General features: G+C 34.5%; 4 protein-coding genes across 5 annotated transcripts; 2 read left to right on the top strand and 2 right to left on the bottom strand.

The window, feature by feature from the left end:
- Positions 1–6,820: 6,820 nt before the first annotated feature.
- LOC125587980 (inverted formin-2-like) lies at positions 6,821–8,552 on the top strand. Its single transcript, XM_048759482.1, has 2 exons — positions 6,821–7,607; positions 7,683–8,552. Exons 1-2 carry the CDS (start codon positions 7,264–7,266, stop codon positions 7,831–7,833), a joined length of 495 nt encoding a protein of 164 aa, XP_048615439.1. The 5' UTR covers positions 6,821–7,263; the 3' UTR covers positions 7,834–8,552.
- Positions 8,553–15,007: 6,455 nt separating this feature from the next.
- On the top strand, positions 15,008–16,206 carry LOC106399445 (dof zinc finger protein DOF1.5). The gene has a single exon (XM_013839928.3). It carries the CDS (start codon positions 15,384–15,386, stop codon positions 15,903–15,905), a length of 522 nt encoding a protein of 173 aa, XP_013695382.1. The 5' UTR covers positions 15,008–15,383; the 3' UTR covers positions 15,906–16,206.
- A 1,111-nt stretch (positions 16,207–17,317) lies between these two features.
- Positions 17,318–19,359, bottom strand: LOC106401706 (26S proteasome non-ATPase regulatory subunit 11 homolog). Of its 2 annotated transcripts, none has more exons than XM_013842266.3 (2): positions 19,173–19,359; positions 17,318–18,790 (listed from the first exon to the last, which is right to left on the bottom strand). In XM_013842266.3, the coding sequence occupies exon 2, from the start codon at positions 18,756–18,758 to the stop codon at positions 17,499–17,501; it is 1,260 nt and encodes a 419-aa protein (XP_013697720.1). In that variant the 5' UTR covers positions 18,759–18,790; positions 19,173–19,359; the 3' UTR covers positions 17,318–17,498. The 2 variants fall into 2 exon arrangements, with proteins under 2 accessions (XP_013697720.1, XP_022558028.1); XM_022702307.2 differs by lacking the exon at positions 19,173–19,359 and adding an exon at positions 18,914–19,159.
- A 1,040-nt stretch (positions 19,360–20,399) lies between these two features.
- Positions 20,400–21,762, bottom strand: LOC106400084 (pollen-specific protein-like At4g18596). Its single transcript, XM_013840493.3, has 2 exons — positions 21,451–21,762; positions 20,400–20,834 (listed from the first exon to the last, which is right to left on the bottom strand). The coding sequence occupies exons 1-2, from the start codon at positions 21,617–21,619 to the stop codon at positions 20,488–20,490; spliced, it is 516 nt and encodes a 171-aa protein (XP_013695947.1). The 5' UTR covers positions 21,620–21,762; the 3' UTR covers positions 20,400–20,487.
- Between the last annotated feature and the right edge of the window lie 5,917 nt (positions 21,763–27,679).

Genomic DNA, 27,679 nt, shown 5'->3' with positions numbered 1-27,679 from the left:
TCAAAAAGTGAGTTGGCAAGTAGAGAGGCTTCAAAGAAGACAACGTCTTCGAAAGCATTAGGCCATGAAGTCACTTATAATCTATAGACGGAAGTGATCAAGACACTGAGACATTGAGAGTCTTCTCATCGCAGTGGGCCAGAAACAGAGAAGCTGTTGAAGCCCAATGCCCAAGCCCATTCGCATCTCTCCTTCCTGCTCTACAAGACTACAACGGTGTTCAACGTTCAACGCTCATGTAAAGCTGGTGCATCGAGTACGAGAATTCCAGCTCACTCCCCTGCCGCTCGGATCAAAAGATTACATAATAGAGATTATCTCCTTGTGTGTACAGTACTATTTTCTTTCTAGTTAAACATGTTATCTACATTATCTTAAATGTCTGTCTCGCATTTAGTTAACATCGAGTATTAAATCTTATAAATTTGATTGTGGCTTATAGACATGTGACGGGAAAATGAACTTTTTCGGAAACAATATTATGCATTCATCTGGTGTTGCTTCTTGGACTATACAAGTATGGGTGACAGAATTATAATCTCAACTAGATGATAGAAATATATATACAACATGATGGTGTCTACACACCTTTCTGCTTGATGATTGATTAAGAAATCAGTATCTTACATTAGGTTTTAGGTGCAAAGTCCTATGACAAAGCAACACATTATAAGGTCTTTAAAAGAATATTATCATTTTTGTCAACAGAACATATAAAAGGAATAATTTAACGAAATACCCTATTTTGAATCATATGTCTGTTCTTTTCTAACTAATCTCATCTAAAATGATTTTTTTCTACAGAGAAACTCTCACCATTATAATTGAAAATATTTATCACCAGAAAAATGAATTGCATTAGGAACTAATTATCACGGACATTTGAGTTTTTTAACAACTATTTTATTTATATAAAATGTAACATTACACATAAAATAATAAATATACAACCAAATACAATTTTAAGATAAAAGATAATATTACAATACTTAGAATTAAAATCCGAAGAAGCTTTCTTCTGAACCTTCTTAATGCAATTTTCATGTCTGAATATCGACCATGCGATGAAACTCCAAACTTGTTACGGATATTTGATATTTTGAATTAGTTCACTTTTTGTTAAGGAACCCTGTTAAGTAAATACAAAAAAAACACTATTCTCGAAAAAAATTATAAGAAAGATAATCAAGCTTATTTTGTATAGATCATATTCATATATTATTTATTAATGTAATTGTTTTTGATTATTTTATCTTGTGCAATTTTGAATGTGCAATCGGTATTGTACGAATTTATGTCATCAACATAAATAACAGAGGAATGATTGAAAAATTCTGTTTTCAGTGTGGCTATTATCAAATGTAGTTGTATGTTTAAGTGTTAATTATATAACACGATATATGATAGATGAAGAATTGCAAATAAAAGTTTACATTGAGAGATTCATTGTAAATAATCTAAGACTTTTGAGTAGAAAAATCTAAATCACCAATAAAAAACATAAGCAACCTCAAAAAACATAGATAATAAAGAGAAAATTCAGGTTTTAAAAGACAAAAACAAACACATTGCATTACAATTTCCAGTTTAATAATTTAAATGAATCGGATTTTTTTATAAATTACACTTAATACAGGTTATTCAGTCAAAAATTTAATTCATACAAATAATTCGATTAACATATATGTATGACCTAAACTTAAAATACAAGTATAATCGTAAGGAAATTAATATCTAAATTAATATTAAATTGAACAGAATTTGTCGTAAATATCACATAATGTAAGGTTTTAGTTAATGCTCATGTTTCAATAGGAAAATATCACTAATAATTTGAAATAATAAATTAAATTACTGCATGTAAACTATAAAATTATTGTGTTTGAAAATATTATATTAAACTATTAATTATACGATAAACGTTAAAATTATATACCAGTAATCACGTAAATCAAATATTTATATGTATAAAAATGAAAATAATCACCCGCATGCGGATCAAGATCTAATTCATTTTTAAATACAGCTCGATTCAATATATATGAGCATATATCCGATAAGTTGAGATACAAATGGATAATTTGTCATTTTATTCCGTAAAAGCTCAATAAAGTACAAGTCATATCTATAATAGTCATTAAAGAGAGAAAGTAATAGTTTCCGTTATTTATTCGTCTAATTAATTTTAAATCACTTTATTAAAGATATGATTAAAGTACAAAACCCATACAAAAGATTTGCTTTTTTTAAAAAAGAGAGCCTTTGTTATAAAGTGAATTTTCGGATCCTAAAAGAAGCACATACTGAAAAGATTAAGATTTGAAAGGAAAAATATAAAAAAAGGGGCAACCAACAAAAGTTAGTCACCAAATCCATTGAAACCCCAAAGAAAGAAGAAAAAAAAAGGCCTAAGAAAAGATAATCCACCTTTACAACTTACAACTAATTATATGTGTCCATATACACGCATATATAGTTTTTATCAATGCGGACTAAACTTCCTTTGTTTATATATATATTTTGAAAGCTCCTTTGTTTTTATATTGCATATTGTATCAGAAATATAGCATGCAACGCAATAGGTATTATTATTTCTTTGAGAGAATGTATTATTACGTACTTCATATTCGTCGAACACGTAATCACAATTCTAGAATGAAGAACCGTAAAAAAGTTATAGTTATATATAGATATGTGTATAATTTAAGTTTTATATTACAAACCTATAATTAACATATTAAACTAATGTAGCTTAATTGCTTTAAATTCGATTTGGCTATAATATATAAACTTAAATCCAATCACCTTGAGAGGATTATGAATCCAACTGTTAGTAATCAGAATACGTTTGTTATATTATTATCTTTTTTTTGTTAAAGGGTTGTATATTATAGATATATGCATAAAAGCGAAATGGATGAAATTATTCATATATACACGTATATTTACACACATTTATATTCCCTTTTTGAATAAGTCTATTAAAATTTTCTTTAATTCATATTCACCGGAAAAGTCGATCTCTTTTAAAAGTACTTGTAGTGTAACCGGAAAAGTCGATCTCTTTTAAAAGTACTCGTAGTGTAAAGGTTCCAGTGAGAAAACATATAGTATAAAAGTTGGAATCTGAGAACACAAGAGAAACATGAACATCGATTAGTGCCATCCTTTTCTTTTTCGTCTTCTCTTCTTTTTCCCTTACTCTCATCTTTAACACTTTCTTTTTCGTTTTATAACGTACGTGAATATGTTCATTAAAATGAAATACTTCTAAAATATGCTTTGCTCAACTTTATTTTCTTTTCATTAATGGTAAACAAGTACTTTTTTCCAAGGCAATATCTCCTCGACCATTCTATTAATCGATCAAATAAAATTGTTGACACTATTCACTACCGATAAGAAGGGATATTAATGGTCCATTTTGGGTTGCTAAAATTGAACCGAACTAAACAAACATCTAAATACAAATTATATATTCCGTTTGGTTTAAACTCATTAAGATCAGAATCAGATGTTTGATACCAACATACATGAACCCTTGTGGCTTACATAATCTTAATACACCTCGGGAATGAATCATTTTAATGTTAACATAATTTGGAAATTCTGCTTTCAAAAACAAAACAAAAAAATTTGGAAATTATTTAGTTGTTCTGCAATTTCATTATTTAAGAGAAAAACAGATCATTTACATCAATTTATACGACAAAACCATTGCATCGATTGAAATAATCTACGTTGCACATCCTTAGAACGTAATTGAGTTTTTTTTTACTTTTCATAACGTTAATAACAACAATTCTTTTATTCTTCGTCGGATGAAATTTAAATCTCTCAACAAAGAATAAATAAAACGAATGAAGAAAATGGAAGGATGACCAGGAACACCTGGAAATAGAGGGCCACAAGATGATGTGTGCCTTTGAATTGAAAGCTGATTCCATATTACTATCTAGGCTATTTTCATCACTTCTCCTTTTCTACGCAACACACTCTACTCTCTTTCTCTTAGGCGACTTTTCCCAACTCCAAATCCTTCTCACTTAAATAAGATTCAATGAAATATTAATGTAAGGTTCGCATCGCATGTAACCATAATACTTCAAATTAGATCATATTAACACTTCTAAAACCCGTCTCTAAAATGGGATGATAAAGAAATATAAAAATACAAGATATAGGTTAATAGTCGTACTAGCGATTGATATATATATATATATATATATATATATATATATATATATATATAACTAGGGTCGGCCATTAGTTAATTTGATATTCACTAAATGTTCGATTTGAAATTTGTTTTAAGATTCAAAAATTTGGTTATCTGTTATGTGTTACTTATTAGTATGCGGTGGTATAGTTGTTTTCCGATTATTCTTGCTTTGGTATTGTATCAAATTAACTAATTGTCCAACTCATAATTATAGATGTACAAATATAGATTTGTGATAAAGTTTGATGACAATACTGTTTTTTCTTTTTAATTCTTATTCATAGTGGAGTGTGCATGTGTTAGAAAGAGACCTATAACAATTTTTATGTTTTTGCGTATGGATTTTAAATATATATTATTTTGTATAATGCATACTTGCTCTACAACAACTGCTTGTAAACTAAAAAAGCTGTTTTCTGTATTTTTAAAAGAGAAAATATTTAGTCTATAATATAACATGGACATATGTATTGACTATATATAGAAGTTGGGTATTATTTTAAAATGACATATGTATAGAGGTTTTTCAACCATTACTTCACTGGCACAAAACATTTATAACTGTAAATATCTTCTTTTAAAAGCAAAACTAATAAAAACGTGTACAACAAATGTATTTTGATATATATTATATGCATCAAGTTATAAAGGTTGGAAACATTGCAAAACTGTTTGGAGCAAAGTTTTTAACTTCACGATCTTCATCTTGACGTCAGTTCAGTGTCGGCCTTGGCCACAAGCAGAAGAAGCATGGGCTTCCAGCCGACACGATAATAAGTATTTTCGCGGCCACATATTTATAAAAAGTGACTTCAGCCTAGTGGTTCTAAGAGAAATTACCAGTGCTAGAGGTGCTGGGTTCGATTACCCCTGACTGCATTCATTTATTTTGGCTCCAAATATAAAATGGGACACGTGTCACTCCCATTACGCACGACTTGATGACATGGCTTCACGGGAGAGAGGCGAACATTTCTTTATATATATAGATATAACATTAATAACTTTAACAAATATATGGTGGCCTAGTGATAATTCAAAGTGGGGCTGCACTACAAGAAAACGTAGCAGTAACAACGGCGGTTTACGACGAAATTATTTCCTCGTAACTTTACATGGGCTTTACAACGCAATTACGACGAGACATTATTTCGTCGTAAACTCCATGGTAATTTACGACGAAAGGATTTCGTCGTAAAGTCAATGTAAGTTTACGACGAAAGTACGTGGAATGCGAAATAGTTGTAAACGTTACATCGACATTACAACGAATCATGTTACCGTTATATAAAGGTGAAAACGTGCATTCAATGTGCTTTAACTTACCTAAATTCGTTGTAAAGTCGTTGTAAATGTTCCATGTAAAATCCATGTAAAACTTTTCTTGTAAAATCATTGTTATATTTCTCTATATATATATGTCATTTCCCACAACTCTCTTCTTCACAACACACAACTCTCTTCCTCTCGAACCTGATGGCGTTTAGACTATGTTCCTCATTCAGCCACCAATTACTATTTCGAAGATGACGATAAGGAACATGAGTCATTCGTCTGTCTGCCAATTCAGTGGAGCGACAAGGAGAAGTGGACGGAAGTGCAGTTGGTTTATACTTGAAAGGAACCTCCAACCATCGTCAAAGGTTCCTCTCAAGTACAAACCAGCTGCACTTCCGTCCACTTTCTCCTTGTCATTCCACTGAATTGGCAGACAGACGAACGACACAGGTTCCTTATCGTCATCTCAGAAATAGTAACTGGTGGCTTAACAACGCAATTACGACGAAACCAACGAAACCAAATTTCGTCGTAAACGTCATGTAATATTACGACGCAAGTACGTCGAAAAGTAAACTTTACATCGACAATACAACGAATCATGTTACCGTTATATTTAGGTGAAAACGTGTATTCAATGTGCTTTAACTTACCTAATTTCGTCGTAAATTCGTTGTAAATAATATGTTAAAACCATGTAAAATCCATGTAAACTGGTTAGCTGCTATCAAAATTACACCTCGTGGACGCATTGTCGCTGGAGAAGAACCGCCCTTGCAAGAAGAAGACGCTATCAATGAAGTTGAGGTACCAGAACAACCAACTGATGAAATCCTTTTGATCGACCCGCAAAACTTTCAATATGAAGATATTCTCGAAGATGCGACAGATGAAGCACGTGAAGACGAGTTCGAGAGAAGCGATGATGATGATTGTAATGATAGTGATGAGAACGAAAACGATTTAGAGTGATGTAATATTGATGAGAACGAAAACGATTTAGAGTGATGTAATATATGTCTCTGATGTTGTATTTCTCTATTGTAACGTATGTTTAAAGAAATATTGTTTTTTTACCATCCTAATGTATGTGTAACAAATGTTGTTTTATATAATATGTATTTGTGTTAATTTTAAAAAAATTATTTGGAGTTTTAGGGTTTTAGAGTTTAAGTTGGAGAAAGAGCACAAAGTAGTAGAGAAGAAGAGATATGATGTTAGATGATATGTGACTTTGGGGTTTAGGGATTTCATTCTCGGTGTTTAGGGTTAAGCGTTGTAAAATCGTCGTAAACCGATTTTTCGACGTAATTTCGTCGTAAATGGAAAAACGCGGGCCTGGTAACTTCGTCGTAAACGTGGGCCTTGTAAATTCGTCGTAAACCAATGTTTCGACGTAATTTCGTCGTAAATCGAAAAACACGGGCCTGGTAACTTCGTCGTAAATGGAAAAACACGGGCCTGGTAACTTCGTCGTAATGTTACGAGGAAGTTACGAGGAAACCGTTTTTATATATATGGGAGAAGTCGAAGATACGAGCACTGCTCGTATCTTCCTCCCTAACTCCTCTCCCCCTCTAAGGTAACTTTCTCTCTCTATCTTTTTTTTTTTTTTATAGTTTAGGTTGTTAGTTTAGGTGATTAGTTTAGGGAATTAGTTTAGGTGATTAGTTAACGGAATTAGTTTAGATGATTAGTTTAGAAAATTATTTTAAACAATTCGTTTAGGATATATATTAATTTAATTTTTTTAAATTTTCTAGATGGCTCCTAGACCGAGACCAGCAGCTCCTGCACCTACGTATGCGGATTTGTTTGGCGATGGATCTTCCTCTAGCGGTCCATCGTCTTCTTCCGGGACAGTTCCAGACTCTCACACATCTCGGAGAGTTCCTTCGACCCCTCCTCCTCTTCCATCTCAGATGCCTCCCCCACGAGCTCCACCTGTCGCCCCGGATCAGCCTGCCCCACCGGCTGCAGTTCATCCCGATTTGCGGGTGCCAGCTCATGCACCATTCGCAAGATACACCGTCGAGGATTTGCTTGCCCAGCCCGGACGAGAGGGTTTACACGTTCTGGACCCCGATAGACCCCCGGGTACTTATTGGTAAGTACATAAAATTATTAATTTTAAATTTAAAATCTTTGATCAATTTTTTTAACAAATTTGTTATATTTGCAGGTTTGGGGCTAACAACCGTGTTAGCCGGAGCGTTTCAGAGACGATGAAGGGATATTATGACGGCCCTTATCCCAACTGGACCATGACTCCCGATCACGTCAAGACGACGTGGTTTAAATGTTTTGCGGTAATTATATTTACATATTATTAATATTTATATTGTTAATTAAATAATTATTATTATTTTTTTTCTAATCTTTTAAAATGTTTGTTTTTTCAGCAAAGGTGGAACTGGTCCGTAGGAATCACCGAGAGGGTGAAGAGCGAATTTATTGCAAAGGCGAAAACTCGTCTTTGCAACACCGTCTCTGATTGGAAGGACAAGTAGGAGATTTACGGCTATGAGGGGAAGCCGAGCGGGGTCACAAAGGAAGCATGGGATGGCCTCATCACCTATTGGAACGAACCCAGCTCCATCCGCAAAGCCAACTCCTGCTCCGCTTCCCGAAGAACGAGGGATAAAGATGGCCATTTGCCCATGGTTCATAGATCCGGCCAAAAACCCCATGCCGGAATTCGTCTCGAAGCTGTAAGTTTTATTTAAATTTATAATTTTCATTATTTTAAACTTGTATTTATTAATTCTATTTAATTTATTTATTATTGTTTTTTATTAGTTGGAGAAGACGGGAGTTTTGCCATCTCTCTCGGACTTATTCAAGATGACTCACGCCTCACCAGATGGGGTTTTTGTGGATCCTGCATCCGAGAAACTCTTCAACGCTGTGGCGTCTCGGGTTGAAGAGCAAGAGACGCAACTTACCCAACAGTCTGCAGATGGATTACCCGTCAAGTTGTCAACCGTAGAGGTCGACCGGATCTTCGAGGAGGTAAAATTTAATAATTTTAATTTTTTTTCTTTATTTTATTATTAACTCTAAATACGGTTTTATATATATACATATAGGTGGCTCCTAGAAAGAAGGGAAGGACGGTTGGAATAGGTTCCGTTAACGAAGTTGCAAGGGCGACTTCGTCATACTATTCGAGACGGGACCAGGACAACGACCGGATGCAGGCTCGCATGGATACCCAGCAGCAGCGTTTGGACTCTCTCGAGGGTTTGCTGGATGTGATGGCGGTGGGAAATCCAACTTTGCAGAGAGCTTTGGCGGAGAGACGAGCAGCTCTCGGGATGAGCCAGCCGGATCCCGAAGCAGGAACGTCTACAGACCCGAACCCCTCAGCCAACTACTTCGATGACCATGATGTTGGCCTTTAGTTTCCTTTTTTAATTTTTTTTGTTTTGTATAAAAAATTTAAATTCTATTTAATTAATGAATTTATAGTTTTAAAAAAAAATTATTTGGTTTCATATTTAATTTTATTTCAAATATTTTAAATTTTAAAATTATTGTTTTATAAAATTTATATAATTATTATAATTAATTAATATTTTAAATATGGAGATGTAAATTCGTTGTAAAATTCCACGTTAAGTCCTTGTAACGTTTACGAGGAATTTACATGAAGTCGTTGTAAAGTCCTCGTAAAATTTACATCGACTTTACGTGGAAGCCTTACGTGGCTTTTACAACGAACTATTACGAGGTATTTACATCGTCGTTTACGAGGGCATTACGACGAATAGTTTCCTTCCGCTTTACGAGGAATTGACTTCCTCGTAAACGTAACTAGGACTTTACGACGAAACCTCCGTTACGACGAGCGTTTAACAACGAAACGCGTATCGATGTTAATTCGTCGTAAAGCCCCTATTACGACGAATTTACAACGAATACCGCCCTCGTAAAAAATATATTTTCTTGTAGTGCTGGTTTTTTCTTTGCTGTAGATTCAAATCTTTTTTGGTATATGAATTTTTTTCCTTTATCAAACTATTTAAAGATTGATTTCTAGCATTAGAGATTATGGATCGCGAGTCTAGAACTTCCATAGTTCTTAAAATGCAAGTTATTATGTTTTGTATTTTCTTGATTTGTTACTCATTATTTCTGAATTTCAAAGAAATTATCTTATATAATCATAAAAATTTGCATTTTTTTTTTTTTTTGTGCAAAACGATTTCATTAAACTTAAAAGTGCATAAAAATTGTTGCCCCTCTCTTTCTAATTTTTATTGTTGTCCCTTAACTATATTTTTTATATAATCACAATAATGAAAATATTATTAAAACTTAAGTTTAGAGAACATAAACATCAGTATATTATTTATAAAAAATTATTACTTTTTCTAAAAGTCATTCATTAATTTATAATATTCAAATATTTCAGTCTATTTGTGTTCTATTATCATCGTTGACAATCCGTTTAATCACTCACGAGACATATAATTTTTATGAGTTGCAATTTTGGTATAAAAAAATTACACAATAAGCAATTCTGTGTTTGGGTAAAAATCATTCATTATTTTGAAAATTCTAATAAACCTTTTTGTATTTTTCTTTGACAAAATTCCTTTAAGGTAATGAAATTCCATACAATAAATATTCTTCATAGGACTAAAATAAATTCAAAAGTATTTTCATTTATAAAATTTTATAGAATTTTATACAATTCCAGAAAACATATCTTACTTCTAATAATGTTATATTTATTCAGATTTCAAGAAATTCTTAAAATAAATTATAAAAATATGAAAATAAATAAGATGAAATAGAGAAGAAGTAGGCATACATCGAAGATGTGAAACAGTCATCAACAACAAATGAGGACATAGCTATTTTAGAATAAAAACAGTTGAGAAGAATTAAAACCTAATACATAAACTGCCGTCAAAATAATAATGAATTATTAATTAGATTTTCTTTTATATCATTTATACATCATACTGCCTCTGTTCCTAAAAGATCCATGTTTTAATTTTTTTTTTTTTTTTAAAAGATGTATATTCTCAGTTTTCAATGCATATTTGGTCTGAGTTTGTCTGTTTTGTCCTCACTTATTATTATTTTTGTTTATAATCACTATAACTAAAAAAAAAAAAAAAAAAAAGGAATCGAACCTCCTGCATGAAAGGAAAAAATCAAATCTTTAAACCACTACACTAAACAGATCTTATTAAATTTTGGCGCCCCTAAAATACTTATCTTTTCAGGTGCCTAAAGCCCTTGTTTTATAGGCTTTAGCCCAGGACCGGCCATGCATATAACATCAACTTGAATTTTAATTTCATATTGAAGAATTGGCATCAAACAACTGTGGTCGAATCCTACTCAATTTTCTGTCGACTCATGTTTCCAAAGATTGAATCATCTTAAAATGTTAGTCAACTACTATAAAAATAAGAATAAATAGATGATTGATTCTTTCTGCTAATTTTAAATAACTCTAATATATATGGAGAATAATAAGGTTTTAGTTAGCAAACAAAGGGACAATTAGGTTTTGAATGTTGACATTACATATTTTATTTTTTTGGTGACACAGTCTCAATTCAGAAATACATATTAAAAAATAATGCCCTTGCACGCACACAAACATCTTTTAAAAACTTTTCTGGATAAAATCAAAACAATATTGAATGAGTTAGTTATCAATAAAAACCATTTTTATCCAAGAAAATGAAACCAGTTCTAATTATTCTAACTGATTGCACTTGTCACAGAGCATCTCAAACTCCGCTTCATAATTTACTGCAAAATGAAGTAATGAAAAAACAAAAAGTGATTACTCCCTTTTATCTTTTGTTCATATTCTATTTTTCATTCCATTTTTAGAGTATATTATGGAGCGGAGATAGAGATGCCCTTATATTTCTATACCGCTTTGTTTGGCGCTAGTGTTCCAAGCTTTATAAAAAAACTTATTTAATGTCACTATTCTAGAAATTTTGATAAAAAAGTCATGAAAAGTTAAACGGGAAAATGACTTATTCCCCTATGAACTAGTTTTTCCCGACTTTTCACACATGAACTTTTAAGTCATGCCAAAAATCACATGAACAATGGAAAAATAACTTATTCCCCTATGAACTAGTTATTCCCGGCTATTTCACACACAAACTCTTAACCAATGCCAAAAACCACATGAACAACTCTATTTTTTGAATTACATGCACAAACTATCGATTTTGAAGTAATTCTCTGATAGAGAGCGGAAGTTGTGAAGTTCAAAGATCAAAGGTTTGATCTCGAAACTGGTTTCTTGTAGTCGAAGGTAATTCGAAAACAAGATGGATAGGGCGCGAATACTCTTCGCAGTTCCTTTTGCAAAGCTCTTTTAAAATCTAAAACTTATAACTTCTTATTAATCAATCCTGTGTTACAAAGCTTGATCACGATTTTATTTATAATAACTATAAAAGCCAAAACCTAAAGGAATCGGGAAACCCGTAATTATTAAGAAAACATACTAAAAGGAAATAAAACCGTCAATAGATAATAAGGAAAGAATCCTAATTTGTTGTGGAGGTGGAATCGTCGAGAATCCTAGTTGACGGAGGCGTAGGAACGACTGGTGTAGTAGGGATTGGTAGCATTGGTTCTTTCGATGGAAGAAGTAGTATCTTATGTGTGTCCCATGTGAACTGATAGGTATTATCGGTACCATAATGAATGATATTCCGATCGTATTCCCATGGAATATCACAATAGATCCGATCTTTGTAATAAGGACCGATCGAAAAAGAGACTAGGGCACGCTGGGTGATCCACACCGTGGTATCTTCATGAAGCCATCCTAGAGAATAGGGTGCCGGGTGTGTTTCCCGTGCGATACCTAGTTTGTCGACTGCATATTCAGAAATGACGTTTTTGCTACTTCCAAAATCAATCACAAAGCTGCAAACACGATCCTTTATGGTGCAAGTTGAGCGAAAGATGTTCGTACGAAGCCACTTTTCATCATGTTTATGTGGTGTGAGGCATGTCTAACGGAGCACAAGTACGTGTCCAGTATCACCGGTGGTGGGATGGATGATATCATCGTCTTGGTCGCCTTCTTCTTGGGAGTCATACACTTCTCGTTCGTCGAGTGTCTCGTCAAGAAGGAGTCCACGGCGGTTAGCATGCGGGCAAGCCGTCTGTCGGTGGCCTTGTTCACCGCAGGAATAACAACGGAGGGCGTTGGGTCGCGTTGACCAACGTACTGTCTGCTCGTCCTGGACGACTGGTTTGGTTGCAGAAGATGCGGCTTCAACGTTTTCTTTTGATGATGATGTATTGCTCGCTGGTTGCTCTTGTGTCCGTGATCAGGTTTCTGATTGAGACCAAGAAGACGAACGTGATTGTTGTTCAAACGACGCTGCACGCCTAAGAGCTTCCCCAATTGTCGAAGGATCAAATTGTGCCATGGCTGTCTGTAGTTGCGACCGGAGACCACCAATGAAGCGAGACACCAGTTGAACTTGACTATCATTAATTTTGTTACGCGTTAGTAACAAAGAGAATTCTTCAGCGTACTCATCGACACTGCGATTGCCATGTCAAAGGTTTTGTAAACGCGTATACATGGTTCTCTCGTAGTTGTGTGGTAGGAAGGTCTGTCGTAGATGTTTCGTAAGCTTCTCCCACGACTGGATAGGTGCTTTCCCGGTGCGAGAGCGCGTTGATTTCAGTTGCTTCCACCATGTAGCGGCATGACTACGGAACCGCGTTGCGACGAGTGGTACACGCCGAGCTGAAGGTACTTGTTTAAATTCAAGTATTTCTTCGACTGATATCAACCAGTCAATGAGATCATCACCCCGTAGGCTGCCGTGAAACTCCGGTATATCCACGCGGAAACTTTTTTCCCAGTGGTTGCCATAGTTATCCCGTTGTCGCAGATCCTCAAGGAAGACTTTTTTATGTTGATCATCTTCATCGTCCTCGATGGGGTATTGATGCTGGTTTCTCTGGCGCCGGTCTTGTGGTGGTGGAGGGAGAAATTGCTGGTGCAGATGGAGTTGGTGTTGAGGTGGAGCTCGTTGATGGTGTCCTGGTCGTGGTGGTGGAAGCTGTTGTTGTTGCTGGGGGTGTTGAGGCGGAGGAAGGTGTTTCTGAACCGGCGGCAATGGAGCTTAAACCCCGTGCTGGCCTTGATATTCCATGCACGGTGTTAGAGCTACCGTTAAAGCGTCTAGACGAGCTGCTAACATCTCGCCTAGTTGCTGGATGGAAGTTTGAGTCGCTGTCTGCGCCTCCATGAATAGTGTACGTAACTCAGTAAGTTCTGATGTGGATCCCTCCGGGAGCTGTTCCCGATTGTCCCCACCTGCGCCTCTTATTTTCTTTGTCATCGAAAACCTGAAGTTCTTCCCGGAACATTCTGATTCTAATACCAACTGATAGAGAGCGTAAGCTGTGAAGTTCAAAGATCAAAGGTTTGATCTCGAAATTGGTTTCTTGTAGTCGAAGGTAATTCGAAAACAAGATGGATAGGGCGCGAATACTCTTCGCAGTGCCTTTTGCAAAGCTCTTTTAAAATCTAAAAATTATAACTTCTTATTAATCAATCGTGTCTTACAAAGTTTGATCACGATCTCTATTTATAATAACTATAAAAGCTAAAACCTAAAGGAATCGGGAAACCCGTAATTATTAGGAAAACATACTAAAAGGAAATAAAACCGTCAATAGATAATAAGGAAAGAATCCTAATTAGTTGTGGAGGTGGAATCGTCGAGAATCCTAGGTGTTGTTGCATCATTCCCTAAAACCATAACGGTGTTATTTAAACGTTAACTTGGTTTATGATAGGTGGAGAGACGGTTTAAAGAAAGAAGAGCAGCAAATACTAACTTACCAATCTCCATGTATTGCCACAGGGAACTATAAAATTGGCGTAGTCTAGGACGCTTGATTGGTTCCGTAAGTGGATGTTACTCTCAGGTTCCGGTCCTGCAGGGATTTATATATTCTCCTCAATCCGAAAATTAATGTCATATGATCTCTTTATATGCTTTATGTAATATAACTCGAAAATATCTACCCAACCAGTTACTATGTCATATAACTCGAAAATGCTGAATATAATTTTTTATCCTTAATTGATGATGAAGAGTAAAACGATTTCTGAAGAATAAGAGCAGTTGACAAAAAGAAGAAGAACAAAACGACATAGTATTTTATTTTTATCAACCTAAATGAAACCGACTATCTACCTGTCATAAACCAAGTTAACGTTTAAACAACACCATTTACGGTTTTAGGAGAATTAGTTTAAAATCGATAGTTTGTGTATGTAATTCAAAAAATAGAATTGTTCATGTGGTTTTTGGCATGACTTAAAAGTTGTGTGTGAAATAGCCGGAAACAACTAGTTCGTAGGGGAATAAATTATTTTTCCGTTGTTCATGTAGGTTTTGGCATGACTTAAAAGTTCGTGTATGAAAAAAGCGGGAACAACTAGTTCACAGGGGAATTGAACCATTTTCTCAAAGTTAAACAGCATTATTCCAGAAACCTTTTTGATAAAATATACGGAGACTGTACTGAATAGTGTATACACATTTTTGAAGAAAAAAGGAAAAAGAATACGCACAATTTGTAAGCTGATATGGATCGATGTATGACATATCTTTGAATGCAGTAAGCAATAAATGTGCCTAACATATTCTTTCATATATGTATTCTCCCTACTAACAAGACTATTGCTTTTCTCTTCTTTCCCACGAAAACGATATAATAATAACGTTTTCATAAATCTTTTTAGAAAGTGAAAGAAAAAAAATCTTCTTCCTATAAGCGTCTCTTCTCTCTTTCATTACTGCAAGAAACTTATTCACAACTCTCCTTCTCTATCTCTCTTCTCGTTTTAATGGCCTCCCAAAATTCCCAAGGGATTAAACTCTTCGGCAAAACCATAACATTCAACGCTAATAATCTCACAAATACGATTAAAAAAGAAGAGCAGCAACAACAGCCAGAGATACAAACAAAATCAGCCGTTGGATCACCATCATCAGATCTAACGGCCGAGAAGCGTCCAGACAAGATCATAGCATGTCCGAGATGCAAGAGCATGGAGACAAAGTTCTGTTACTTCAATAACTACAACGTTAATCAACCAAGACACTTCTGCAAAGGTTGTCAGCGTTACTGGACCGCCGGTGGAGCTCTCAGGAATGTTCCCGTCGGCGCCGGTCGTCGGAAAGCCAAGCCTCCGGGTCGTGTCGGTGGGTTCGAAGAGTTGCTTGGTGCTGCGACTGCAACCGTTGATCAGGTCGAGCTTGACGCTTTGCTAGTGGAAGAGTGGCGAGCAGCGGCTTCTCACGGTGGTTTCCGGCATGATTTTCCGGCGAAGAGACTACGTTGCTATACCGATGGTCAATCTTGTTAATTTTCTTTTCGTATCATTGGTTCTTGTTTCAGGTTTGGGTTTGGGTTTGGGTTTGGGTTTTGGATATAACCCGGTAGAAAGAACGTGGTTATGTTTGCTTTTGATTTGCTTACTGGATACGTACAGGCTAGCAACAAAAATTAACTAGTTAATTAATTAATTAGGATGTTTAAGTACTTGCTTCTCTACTTAACAGCTGTCGCTTTTCTTTTTTAATTTTTCTTGTTGAAAACTTTAGTTGTAAATTCAAGCTCGTGGGATTTTTCTGCTATAAAAGAAAGACGGTGTTGTTGACCATTAATTAACCCTTTAAACTGCTTATTTCAAGATCTGAATAGTATAATTAATTAACGTCGATCAGATTTGCTTTAAGGATAGTATTATTGCTCATCAATCTCTTTTTGTCAACTTTTACTCATCTCATTAACCAATAAAAAGTATAGTTTTCTGATCTATGTACATTTCAGTTAGTTTAAGTGTACATAAAGTTAATCGAAGATTTTGGACATTAGTCTAGTAGTATAATTTTAAACCAAGAAACCTCATTCAATTGGGCATTTAACTTTTCACTTATTCAACAACAAACAAACAATCACTGACCTACAAAAATAGCAGTATATAGTTTGTTTTTTTAACTGTGAATGAAGATATAATGAACTAAAGTGGGACATTCTAAATGTTGTATTTCCATCAAGACCACTGATGACTAGAAAAAAAAAAAGAGAAAAATGCAAAAATAGCAAAAAGTAGTACATAACTTTTTGAATAGTGAAAAACATTAACTTTAAAATACCACTAGTCTTATATCTTACAGAAAACTCTAATCCGCAAAATATATACCAAGATCAAACATTAAGATGGTAATAATATGTCATACATTTTAGTGCTGGAATCGAATGAATGGCAAAGAGGATCATTTTGGTACAAGCCTAGACTAGTAAGTTGGAAAGAAAAAATAGAGTTTTATATTAGATATGTTCTGAGCCAAGGCTCCATAGACATAACTAGGCATGTTCAATCCGGATTTTGATCCGGTTTTTGTTTTGGTTATCAAAATTAATTACCATATTATAACCATATCTAATTTTGTTTGGTTTGGTTTATATACTAATTCTAAACCACTTTTTTCGGTTTGGTTTAGTTTAAATTGATTCGGTTTTACCAGATTGAACACAGCATAACCAAAACTAGTCAACAAAAGGTAAGGCAATTCACAGATATTCAAAGCACATTAAAGAATGAGACAGAAGAGACAACAAAACGAAGACTTGTGTGCAAGTCATGTCCTGCTTTGGTAAAAGAACTGGTGGGATCCTGTGAATTTACTTCTTGGTTGGTCAGAAACATATAAATGCAGAGCAGTAAATAAACCATTCAAAGTTGAAAGAGAAGGAAACTGCAACATCCATACGTAAAGCAAATCCTAAAAATTTTAAGCAGTAAAGACAAATACATGCATCTGTAATGGGAACGATCCAAACAGTTTCACTTTCTCCATTGAGAAGCATCAGTTTCTTTCGAGTCCAAACGATTAACTAAGAAACCGAAAAAGGGAGTAAAGAAATAGATAGAACGACGAACTCAATCACTCATTCAAGCCATGATTTTGGCAGACCGGACATAAAGGCTGTCAACGACCTTCTCCATGTTTGCAATGGTGTCAAGAGTAGCCGAGTAGATCGCATCCGCCTTTGGATCTTCGAATATGATGAGACACCCAGCTCCTTGATCCAAAGTACCCGCAAATTTCTTGTCAAGAATCATCTGAGACAGCTTCTTCTCCACATGGTCAACAGGCAACCCAATCAACTCCGCAATGTGAGCTATCTCAACTCGTGAGAAGGGCTCGATCAAACGGCAGAGGTTCTGCTCCAAAAGCGTATCATAAAGAGAAGAGAGATGCCTGTGGACAATCGGGTCATCCTCCAGCTGCGCCTTGTAGTCACGTAGCGCGTTCTCAAACAGCTTCAACGACCTCTTCGAGTGAGCATCAGCCACCGCCTTCATGGCATCAAGATCAGGGCCAACGTACTGGAGTCCCGCCTTTGAGGAGATGATTCCCGCAACGTCATCAGCTTGGCTGACCATGATCTTGCACAACAACATGTACTTCAAACTGAAAACAGCTCTCGAATCTCCAAGAGCGTTGAAAGACTCAAAGGCTTCAAAGAAGTAGCTGTATCCGGTTTTGTAATCCTTCTCCTCAGCGTGAAGAATCCCACTCTGCAGATCAATAGTACCTTGCTGCGCCGGCGGAACATAGATAGCGTTAGCAGCAGTCCTAGCTGCGGTGAGCGCAGCTTTCGCCTTGGGTAAGTTCCTCAACGAGAAGTGAAGTTTGCTCTCAAGCAAGTCAATGTCAACGAGAAGAAGCTTATCATCCAACCTCCTAACCTCTTTCACCAGAGTACTCAGCAACGCCAAAGCCTCAACATACTCCTTGTTCTCCATCAAAAGAGCAGCGAGCCTCGCCTCCACACGCTGCCTGAGGAAAGTACGCTTCTCGGCGCGGGTCCACTGCACCATCTCCTTGCAGAGAGTGATCTGGAGATCAGTCGTTCCGGGTATCTTGGCCACGGCGTCGATGATTCCTCTGACGATTTTGGCCGTCTTGGCCTTGGGGATTAGGGAAAAGAAAGGTCTCAGCTTGGTCAAGAGCGTGCGGAGATCCTCGCCTCGCTTCTCTTCGGTGAGACGGTCGCAGAGGTTAGTAATGGCTTGCTCCTTGACACGGAGAGCCTCTGGAGATGAAGAAGGGTCTTCCAAGACCTGGTAGAGTATCTGGATAGCCTCTGAGCTGTTGGCTTCTAGAGCTAGAGAGATAGTCTCGGTGGTAGCGGGATACGAAACCATTGTGTTTGTTTATGCAAAGAACTCAAAACCCCCTGCAACATATAAAAAAACCATAGATTTGTCCTCATGTCGACAACACTAAATAAACCTAACAAGTTAACGATACAATAACAAGATTGTCTGATAAAATCAACGAGAAAAGTAGAAAGAGATACATCAAAAGACGAGCTTAGTGAGCAGCAGGGAGAGGAGAACACGAAGGATACCCTAACTTTACGTAATCACTGAGGACATATACTATTCAGATCAATGTCGTGGCGTTATCTACTTCCTACAAAGATCTATTTTTTCATTCTCCTCGGTAATCAGATATAAACCCTAGAATCTACCGAACCAGATTTGATTTCAAAGGAGAACGATCGAATGCTAAAACCCACAAGTAAACTAGATCTGATAATCGGGCAAGAAACTCACTTTTGTGAATCGTCGTCTATGGAATTCAATTCGACGATTGGTGGAGTAAGACAAGTGTCCAAGATTATTCTGTCTTGGTTGGGAAGACAAAGGTATTGGTTTAGGGTACAATTGTCATTTTATTTAAACCTGGGGATTGAGCGTTTTAAAAGTATTTAGCGTTTAAAGAGAGGAAACGCATGTTGTGTAAACTCCCGACGTCGAAACGAAGGTAATGAGATTCAAGCCCACTAGCCAAGACTGAAGGCCCAATATAAAAACTTTTATATTTGATATTGCCTGCTTTAGGCTTTGTCTTTGTGCATGGCTCTATAGACAATCTGCTATGATTTTGGGTCGAACTAGTTTCATTTTGCCATGTATCTTTTTTTTTTCTTATTAACCTCGGATATCCCGGATTTTTTGAAGGGTCCAGACTAATCTCTAAATGGAAGTGCAGTCCACAAATGAACCATTTCTTCGGATATTCAAATGGGCCGTAACCAATTGATTCATATCGGCCATTTATCTTTCTGTTAAAAATATATAAATCCGTTCATCGGGGAAGTTTTCATGATCCTTCTTTTCTGAGAAGATATCACCACCAGCTTCTTTCTATAAAAAGATGTTTCTCGGATTGATTGTTTAAACTTGCTGAAAGTTTTGTCGTCATGAACGGTCTACGGGATAAAATATGCACTCGAGAAAGGGTTTCTTATAGGTGAGGGTTGACTAGTTTCTACATAGCACTCTTGTTGTGACTAAATTTCAGATGTCCAATTTTGTCGCGAAAGCTCCATCTATTGGCACATTCAAATTTTGTTTCAAATTTGCTGCTATTTCTTATGAAGACTTTATTGTTCTTAATTTTGTCTACTATTGCAGTTCATATTTCGTATCGAAAAAGATAGATGATTTTTTCTTGCGTTTGTATTCGAAAAGTTTAATTTTTTAATGAAAGTAAGTTGTGTTTAAAAAAAAAAGTGCGCAATGCTTTACTTTTGTGCCTTTAGCTTTTATTCCGTATGATTCGATTCTTTCACGTTAAGCGACATGAAAATGAAGTTTTGTTTTTTTTTTTCTCAAAATCATGCTTGTGTTCAAGTCATTCTAAAATAAGAACTCCCGAAAACTAAAAATTTAAAAGGTAATCAAATCATTTTTGAAAAGGTTGTTGGAACACAAACACAAGATATGAAAAGAAGAAAACAGCGTTAGTTAAGTATCTTTTACCGACAACAAGTGAAATCAAATATAAATGTTGTTATATACGAAATGTAAAGAGTTACAACAAAAATTAAAATTGTTCAGAGATCGATGTATATCGGTATTAAGCTTAGAAGATGACGTCAGGGACGATTCCAAGCTCCTTGAAAACTTGAGGACAATCGGCGAGAGGAGTCTTCCTCATGAACCCAAGTGGGTTAATGGTTCGAATCTCATTAGAGACAATGCCATCGTTAGCCGTGAGACTGATCCTTGCTGCGTTTCTTAGGAACTCTTCGTTGTTCACTTCGCCACACTCTGCGTCCGGTGATTGGACGAGGATGATCTCGCACAGTTCCTCTTCGTGGTCTCCCATAACTTCCATCTGGTATTTTCCGTCTTTGTCAGTCACAGCTTCTTTGGTCAGTGTCACTGTCTGGTTCACACGACTCTTGCACTCAAGCTTTACCTTTGCCCCTGTGAATACACAACGAAGTAAGGTTTTGTATAATCTTTTTTTTTTGGTTAAAGGTTTTGTATAATCTTATTGAACTAAAATAAGACATGTGAATAGCCAGCATGTCATGTCTAGAAGTTTGAGAACGCTTATTTAAAACAATATGTTGGTATTTTCTTGCAACGACTAACGAGTACTAAATGATTTTTTTATAAGTAATCTGTAAACCTAAAGGAATTAAATGGAAAATAAAAATAAATGTAGAATGATTTAAGAGATGAAAAATACAGACACAAAATTTAAAATTGCAAACCCTTGACTAAACAGTGAGTAGATGCATATCATATACGCATGTTGGTATATATTTCAATCACGCAAAATCACAATAATACTTGTTTTAATTAAAGATTAAAAATGTGAAACCACGAGTATATTTGTTCGAAGAATATTAAAAAAAATTAGAAGAAAAAAAATTAGATTTTCTTTTTCTAAGCAAAACTCTAATGTATCTTTCTTCATAATTCAAACCACTAAAAACCAAAAAAAAGGGATCTACTATATAAAAAAGTAAATGTTCCTAGTGATTGTACTATATCGATCCATAAATGAATTTGATAAGAGAACGTCCTTAATTACCTTCGAGGAATTTACTGAGGCGGGTAACGAATTGGACGCGGCATGTGTCGCAGTAGACGGAGCCCGTGATGTTGAAACGGTCAAAGTCGTCGGCATCAGCGGCCACCAAGTGAAGGAGAGTGGTGAAACATAGGGCAGAGGCAAGGAACACGATGAAGAATTTGGCCATTATGATGCCTTTTATCTTGTAAGTCTTTGTCTTCTCCTCTCTTAGATTTTGGGAGCTTTATTTATAAACTAAAGTATTTAGGGTGAATTTTTTGTAAGTTTTCGTTGAGAGGAGACGGTATGATAGATCTACTCAAAGATCTCCTGTTATAGAGAATAAATAGACAAAACAACACAAACATGTCATCTTATATCTATTTTTAGAAAGTGGTTATGGTTCTTGAGTTTTGTACGGATGTTGTATTCTTGGAACCCGATTTTTTCTCATTGCCATCTATTTTTTTTCTCAGTGGATTCAGTTAGACCATTTTCTGTTGTGGAAAAGAGGACTTGTATTCAAATGTCAAACTGATACTCTTATGTTTATGTATGTTCATTAAAAGAATTTGGTGGGATTCTAGACCCAAATGGAAATGTAGCTAAGTATTAAATGGCTATTTGAACCACGCATGTAAGTTCTTGTACAACGATTTTGAAAAAAAGAATAAAACAAAATGAATAGAATCTTTCTATAAAGCTCGAAATGAATCTGTAATTTTGAAATGGGAAACAAAAATCTATAGAGCCCTTTATCTATAACATCTATAAAGAGTGGTATCAACACCAAGCTAATACAAGAAAATAATGTACATAATTGGATTGTACTTCCTTCCTTTGATTGGCCAAAAAGAAAGAATTAAGAATGTGAACGTGCTTGATCTGCATCAATCTCTCAGACTGTAAAGTTTAAAAAAAGAAAGAAAGACATGAATGGTTTAACTCTTGCGGCAGGCAGCAACTAGACACACAACATTAACCGGTTAAACATCCAAAGACTTACAGAGTTTTTTTTTTTGAATTGAAAAGACTTACAGAGTTTACAAGCTGCCCGTGATGAACGTCGATGACTCTTGCTGTTATATGCTATCTGCAACAACTCCAGCTCCTGCTTTATAAAGTCTTTCACTTTTCACCTGAGGACAAGACCCAAATTTCTTTTAGTTCATATCAGAAACGATAAAACAGCTCCAACGTGTATATGATGAACGTTTACTTGAGCATTGTTACGAGCTAAGAGCATCTCCAACCCCACTGCAAAAAAACTGCAAAATAGAGTGGAAAATATGGGGTTGGAGATGCTCTAAGGCATGCCAAAAGGTGGAGTGGAAGCTGACATCAACTTTCTTCCACCATAAAGTCTGCAGACCGCGTGTACCTCCTCAAAATATTTAAACTGTTAATTTAGAGCAGTATTATTAACTAAGAATTTCTAAAAGTTTCTCACAACTATAATGTTAATATTTTCATATAAATTAATTATGCAACTGATAAAAATCTATAAAATAAAATTACATCACAATTTAGTTTATGATCTTAGGTTATTAAGCGCATGAAAAGTGTTTGATTAAATACATGAAAAACATATACGAGGAAGTTGTCTTAAACAAAGAATAACACGTCGATGGGGACAAACCGAACGGTTATGAAAGTGAATTTAATCGCTAGCACAGTTGAAGAGACAGAAAAATGAGAGGCTGTTGATCGCTGATATTTTTTGGCTTCAAATTTTGTTATCGCCGTTTGTCGGAGCGACTGAAAAAGTAATTTGGTGTTGTCTTACCGGCGATGCATTTCCGATGGTAAAAGGTGTAGTTTTTGATCGCTGCCGCTGCCGCCAGCGTTCGAGAAAAGAACATGGCTATGGTAGTTAGTTCCACCATAGTAGATTAACTATAAATAAAAAACTTTGCTTAACTATTTATTTTATATATAATTTTCTATTTCTACATGCTTCTATGTTCGTGGGGCTGTGATCCGTGTGAATCCTCTAGTGTGTAATGCTTCTTACTATACATTGAATTCTCGTGTGATTATATATAATTATGCTTAGTTTCAGAAATCCAACCAAACATTAATTTTCTTTGTTCTGAATTATTTCACAAATTTGTTGTAGAACACTGATCTGAGTGGATTCAACCCGAATACTATTTTTATTGTGCATTTGTAGTAAATCTTTAGAGTTCAAATCTGATCTATCACCGGTGTGGCTTCATGTGTTCTTCGACTTAATTTTCTCTCTTGTGTGTTTATTTTAGTGTGTTGTGATGATCCACTATGGTTGAGGATTTTTACACATTTAGTAGCAATGTATCAACAATGTTTCAAATGATCTAATATAATTTCTAGATGAAAAGACATCTATTTAGAATACAAAAGGTTTAATCTATTCCTAGATACAATGGACCAGGTAAAATGACCAAATGTACAAAAGTTATTAATGTAGTTCTCTATGATTTCCTAGAGGTTTGGAATGAGCACACAATATAGCATCTCCAATAGTTCTTCTAGAAAAATATGGTTTCCATCAAATATTTGTTCCCTAAAACACAAAAGGTTTGTTTTTCGCCTGTCAAATGTTGATGGAAGAATTGTCGAGAAAATGCCTACTAGAGATGAAATCTAAAAATATCCACCAAAATCATAAAACTTCTGCAAATAAATAGAATTTTTAATTATCATCAGTCAGTCGTAGTCCTTAATTATTTAATCAAAAACATTTATATTTATCTGGGACTTCTTTAAAACTCATATAAATCACATGGCATGTGCGTCTTGTAAAATTACCGAGATCCGAATCAAATCTGATCCAAAAATGTTACCAAATCCAAAACCAACAAAATATCTGAATGGATCCTACTCCTATATCCAAAGAATCAAAAACTGAATGAACAACCCAAATATTGTAAATACAATTATATTTACAAACATAAATTATTTTTAGATTTAAAATAACTCAAATTCACAAATTTACAATTATAGAACCGAAGTTATCAATTATTTTTAGAAAAACAAATAGAAATACCAAAAAAGAACTGAAATTTTACTTAACTATACTTGTCAAATTTTACCAAACTTTATACAAACTAACCAAAACTTTTGTTTTTGGAGATTTTGGGTATCCAAACCCGACCCAAACTTAAATGAACCGAACCAAATTTAAATCAAAATTCTGAAGTACCCGAATAGATCCTAGATCTACAATATTGAAATATCTAAAATATCAAATAATCGATCTAATAGCGGATATTCAAATGCCTAGATTTAGTGCCGTTTTTCATATTTTCTCATAATGCTGCAACAGTGCTACGAGTACAAACAATTAGTGTTTTAGTTAGTCAATATTAATATCCTTGTATATCACGATTTACTTTGTGAAAAAACATATATTTACTAAGCTAGATCCATGGCGGCTAGTGGTTCACTGGGTCCTCCACATCTTCGGAATACCACACTTCAAATCTGATATTCATGCTAATGATAATGTAGTGTAGTCTCAACGAGTGCGTATGTTGCGGCGCGCATGAAAGACGTCCCAACTTGTAGATGGGAAAAGGTTCGCCGCCAATTACAGATTCAACGTTTATTAATTAGAGTTTCCATTATTAATAGAGAAGTAAGTAGACTCGTGCTAGTAACCTAGTTTCAACGTAGCTCTAGCAGATAATATTCATATTTATGGGATCAACTCATAAATACATTTAATTTTCAAATTATCTTAACTTTGACGTTTGCGGGAAACCAACATATTTTGTAAGATTCGAGTTTTTTTACCAAATTAATCATCCAAGATGAAGTTACTGAACAAAGAGTATAGTATATGCTAGTGATTATTTTGGAAATTGAAACGATTCATGTTTACGGGGACAATTCAGAGTTGGGTGAAGGCAAATGACAAATATTTCATATACTTCATGATATATAATTCAGTTAAAAGATAAGAATTAAAAATCAACTTCATTTTAAAATATTACTAAATATATAAATTTAAAATAATCAATATAATAATTAAAATTTTAAATACAATTGATTAATCACTTTGTAATAAAGTTAAATGCATCTTAAATATTAAAAAAAATTATATTTTAAATTCGACTCTTGCACATAGTTGCTCGGACACAATCGTCTTTTGTCGTTCACATGAATTTGTTTACAAAGTCCAAGTGTAGTCTGTTATGTTGATAACAAAAAAAATATTTTTAAATATCTTATATTTTACAACATAAGATTTATTTCAGGTGAATTATTATTCTCATTTTTTAAGAACTAGTTATTATTCTCTTTTTACCGATATTTTTTTGGCTTTGTCGTTTCAAATACGTAAAGATGTTCGACTCTTGCAAGTCAAGATCAGAGGCATGGATAATTTAAAATAAAACTAGTGGAATAAATATGAATTAACACCATTAGGAGCCCATGCATCATTGCTCATCCATTTCGATAATGGTTAATTTTGTCGCTTTAAAAAATTGTTGCTTTGTGACTCATTGCAAATACTATAAGCTTTTTTTTTCTAGAACGAGGTACATAAATTGACAATTTTTTATCCGTATAACATAAAGTATTATTCTGCGGCTAAATTTGTATTGTATCTAAAATCTAACAATAATATAAAGAGAAACAATAAACCGGATAAAGCAAAGGAAACAGAGATGAAGTTAACTGCCAGAATACCATGATACAGACATCAGCTATTCCGTCCAAAATCATTTGCGCGAGCTCTTTTTCTTTCTAACTCACAAGTTGACAGTTTTGTTTAATAATTTGTTTTTTTCTTCCAACACAAAGTCCATTAATTTGGGCCCTTGCTTTATGTATAACTGTTTTGAAAAAAAAAACAATTTATTTGTGTAAATTAATAACTTAGTGGGAGATACGTCCACATGGTGACATGAACAAAACTAATGATTTAAGATTGTGGAAACTTATTTTGGGGATTGATGTTAGAGTTCGAATATTTTTACCGTGGTTCACCTATACATGGTTAATCAATGTATCTCGAACAGCAATAATACTCGGTTTTTTAAATTTTATCGGTTTTCTACATATTTCATTAATCGGTTTTAGATATCATAGTTTAGATTCCGCAGATACTAAAAAATGCAATGTTACAAATCTTAATGTTAGATCATTGAGAATTATCATTTTGTTCAACTCAATTTTTTAGTATTTAGGATTTATTACGCCATTGAGTTAAAAGTTATGGCAAAGAAAAGGTCAATACTATTGTTGAATACAATGTTGATTGCTTTTCTCAACATCCAATTAGAATCTGGACATAATATCACACCAGAATTTCCATTTGATCTTTGTTCATACTTGTATCATCTGTCCAAACACTTGACGAAAACAAAAAAAAACTTCCGCGATAGAATCGCATGTAGGACGTAAAGATTTCTCATCAGTTCAGTTAGAAAATGGGATTATGGGAAACATCGATCATTTCTAAAGAATTTCCGCGATAGAATCGCAAGGAGGATGTAAAGGAATTATTAGATTTTCCATAACTTTTAATTATTACACAAAAGAATTTCCGTTTGATCTTTGTTCATTCTTGTATCAGCTGTCCAAACATTTGACAAAAGAATATTACACAAAAGTATTATTAGATCGCAAGTAGGATATGAAGGTTTCTCAGTTCAGTTAGAAAATGGAAACATCGATCATCTCTATAGTGGAGCATTTAATTATTACACAAAATTATTATTAGATTTTTTCCTTATGTTGTTGCAAGAAAAACTCGAGAGTCGTTGAACTTTATCCGTCTTAAGCTATATTTGTATCGTATTGCCTTACGTTTTATTATCATTTCGTTATGCGATTTAAGTTTGGAATTTACAAGTACTAATATATAGTAGTGATCCACCCTTTTTGGTTGCAAGATTATTTATCCATCTAAATGATTTTACTTCCAAAGAAAAACATTAGAGATGTAAAAGTAACGTGAAAAAAATTTGCATCTTATCTCATCAAGTAATGTCTGCACTTTCTTTCTTTTGAAGAAATCATTCATATACGTATAGAAAGGTTGTGTTCTATATATACATATAGGCGTCAAGGGTCATGGAGTATGGACCAAGGATTTCCATTAATGGGGTAGCTTTTTCGTTCAAGGAGGTTTTGATCTTTAAATTAAAGGCAAACAAAATTTGACCTATGAATTAGGCCTTTGTTGGTTTGTTTAAGAGATAAGATAAATAAATTAGAATTTTGTTATAACTTATGAAATTAATTAAATAAATTA

Source organism: Brassica napus, chromosome C5, assembly GCF_020379485.1.
Source record: "Brassica napus cultivar Da-Ae chromosome C5, Da-Ae, whole genome shotgun sequence".
Classification (NCBI taxonomy): domain Eukaryota; kingdom Viridiplantae; phylum Streptophyta; class Magnoliopsida; order Brassicales; family Brassicaceae; genus Brassica; species Brassica napus.
This window is presented reverse-complemented; position numbering and strand designations above follow the sequence as displayed.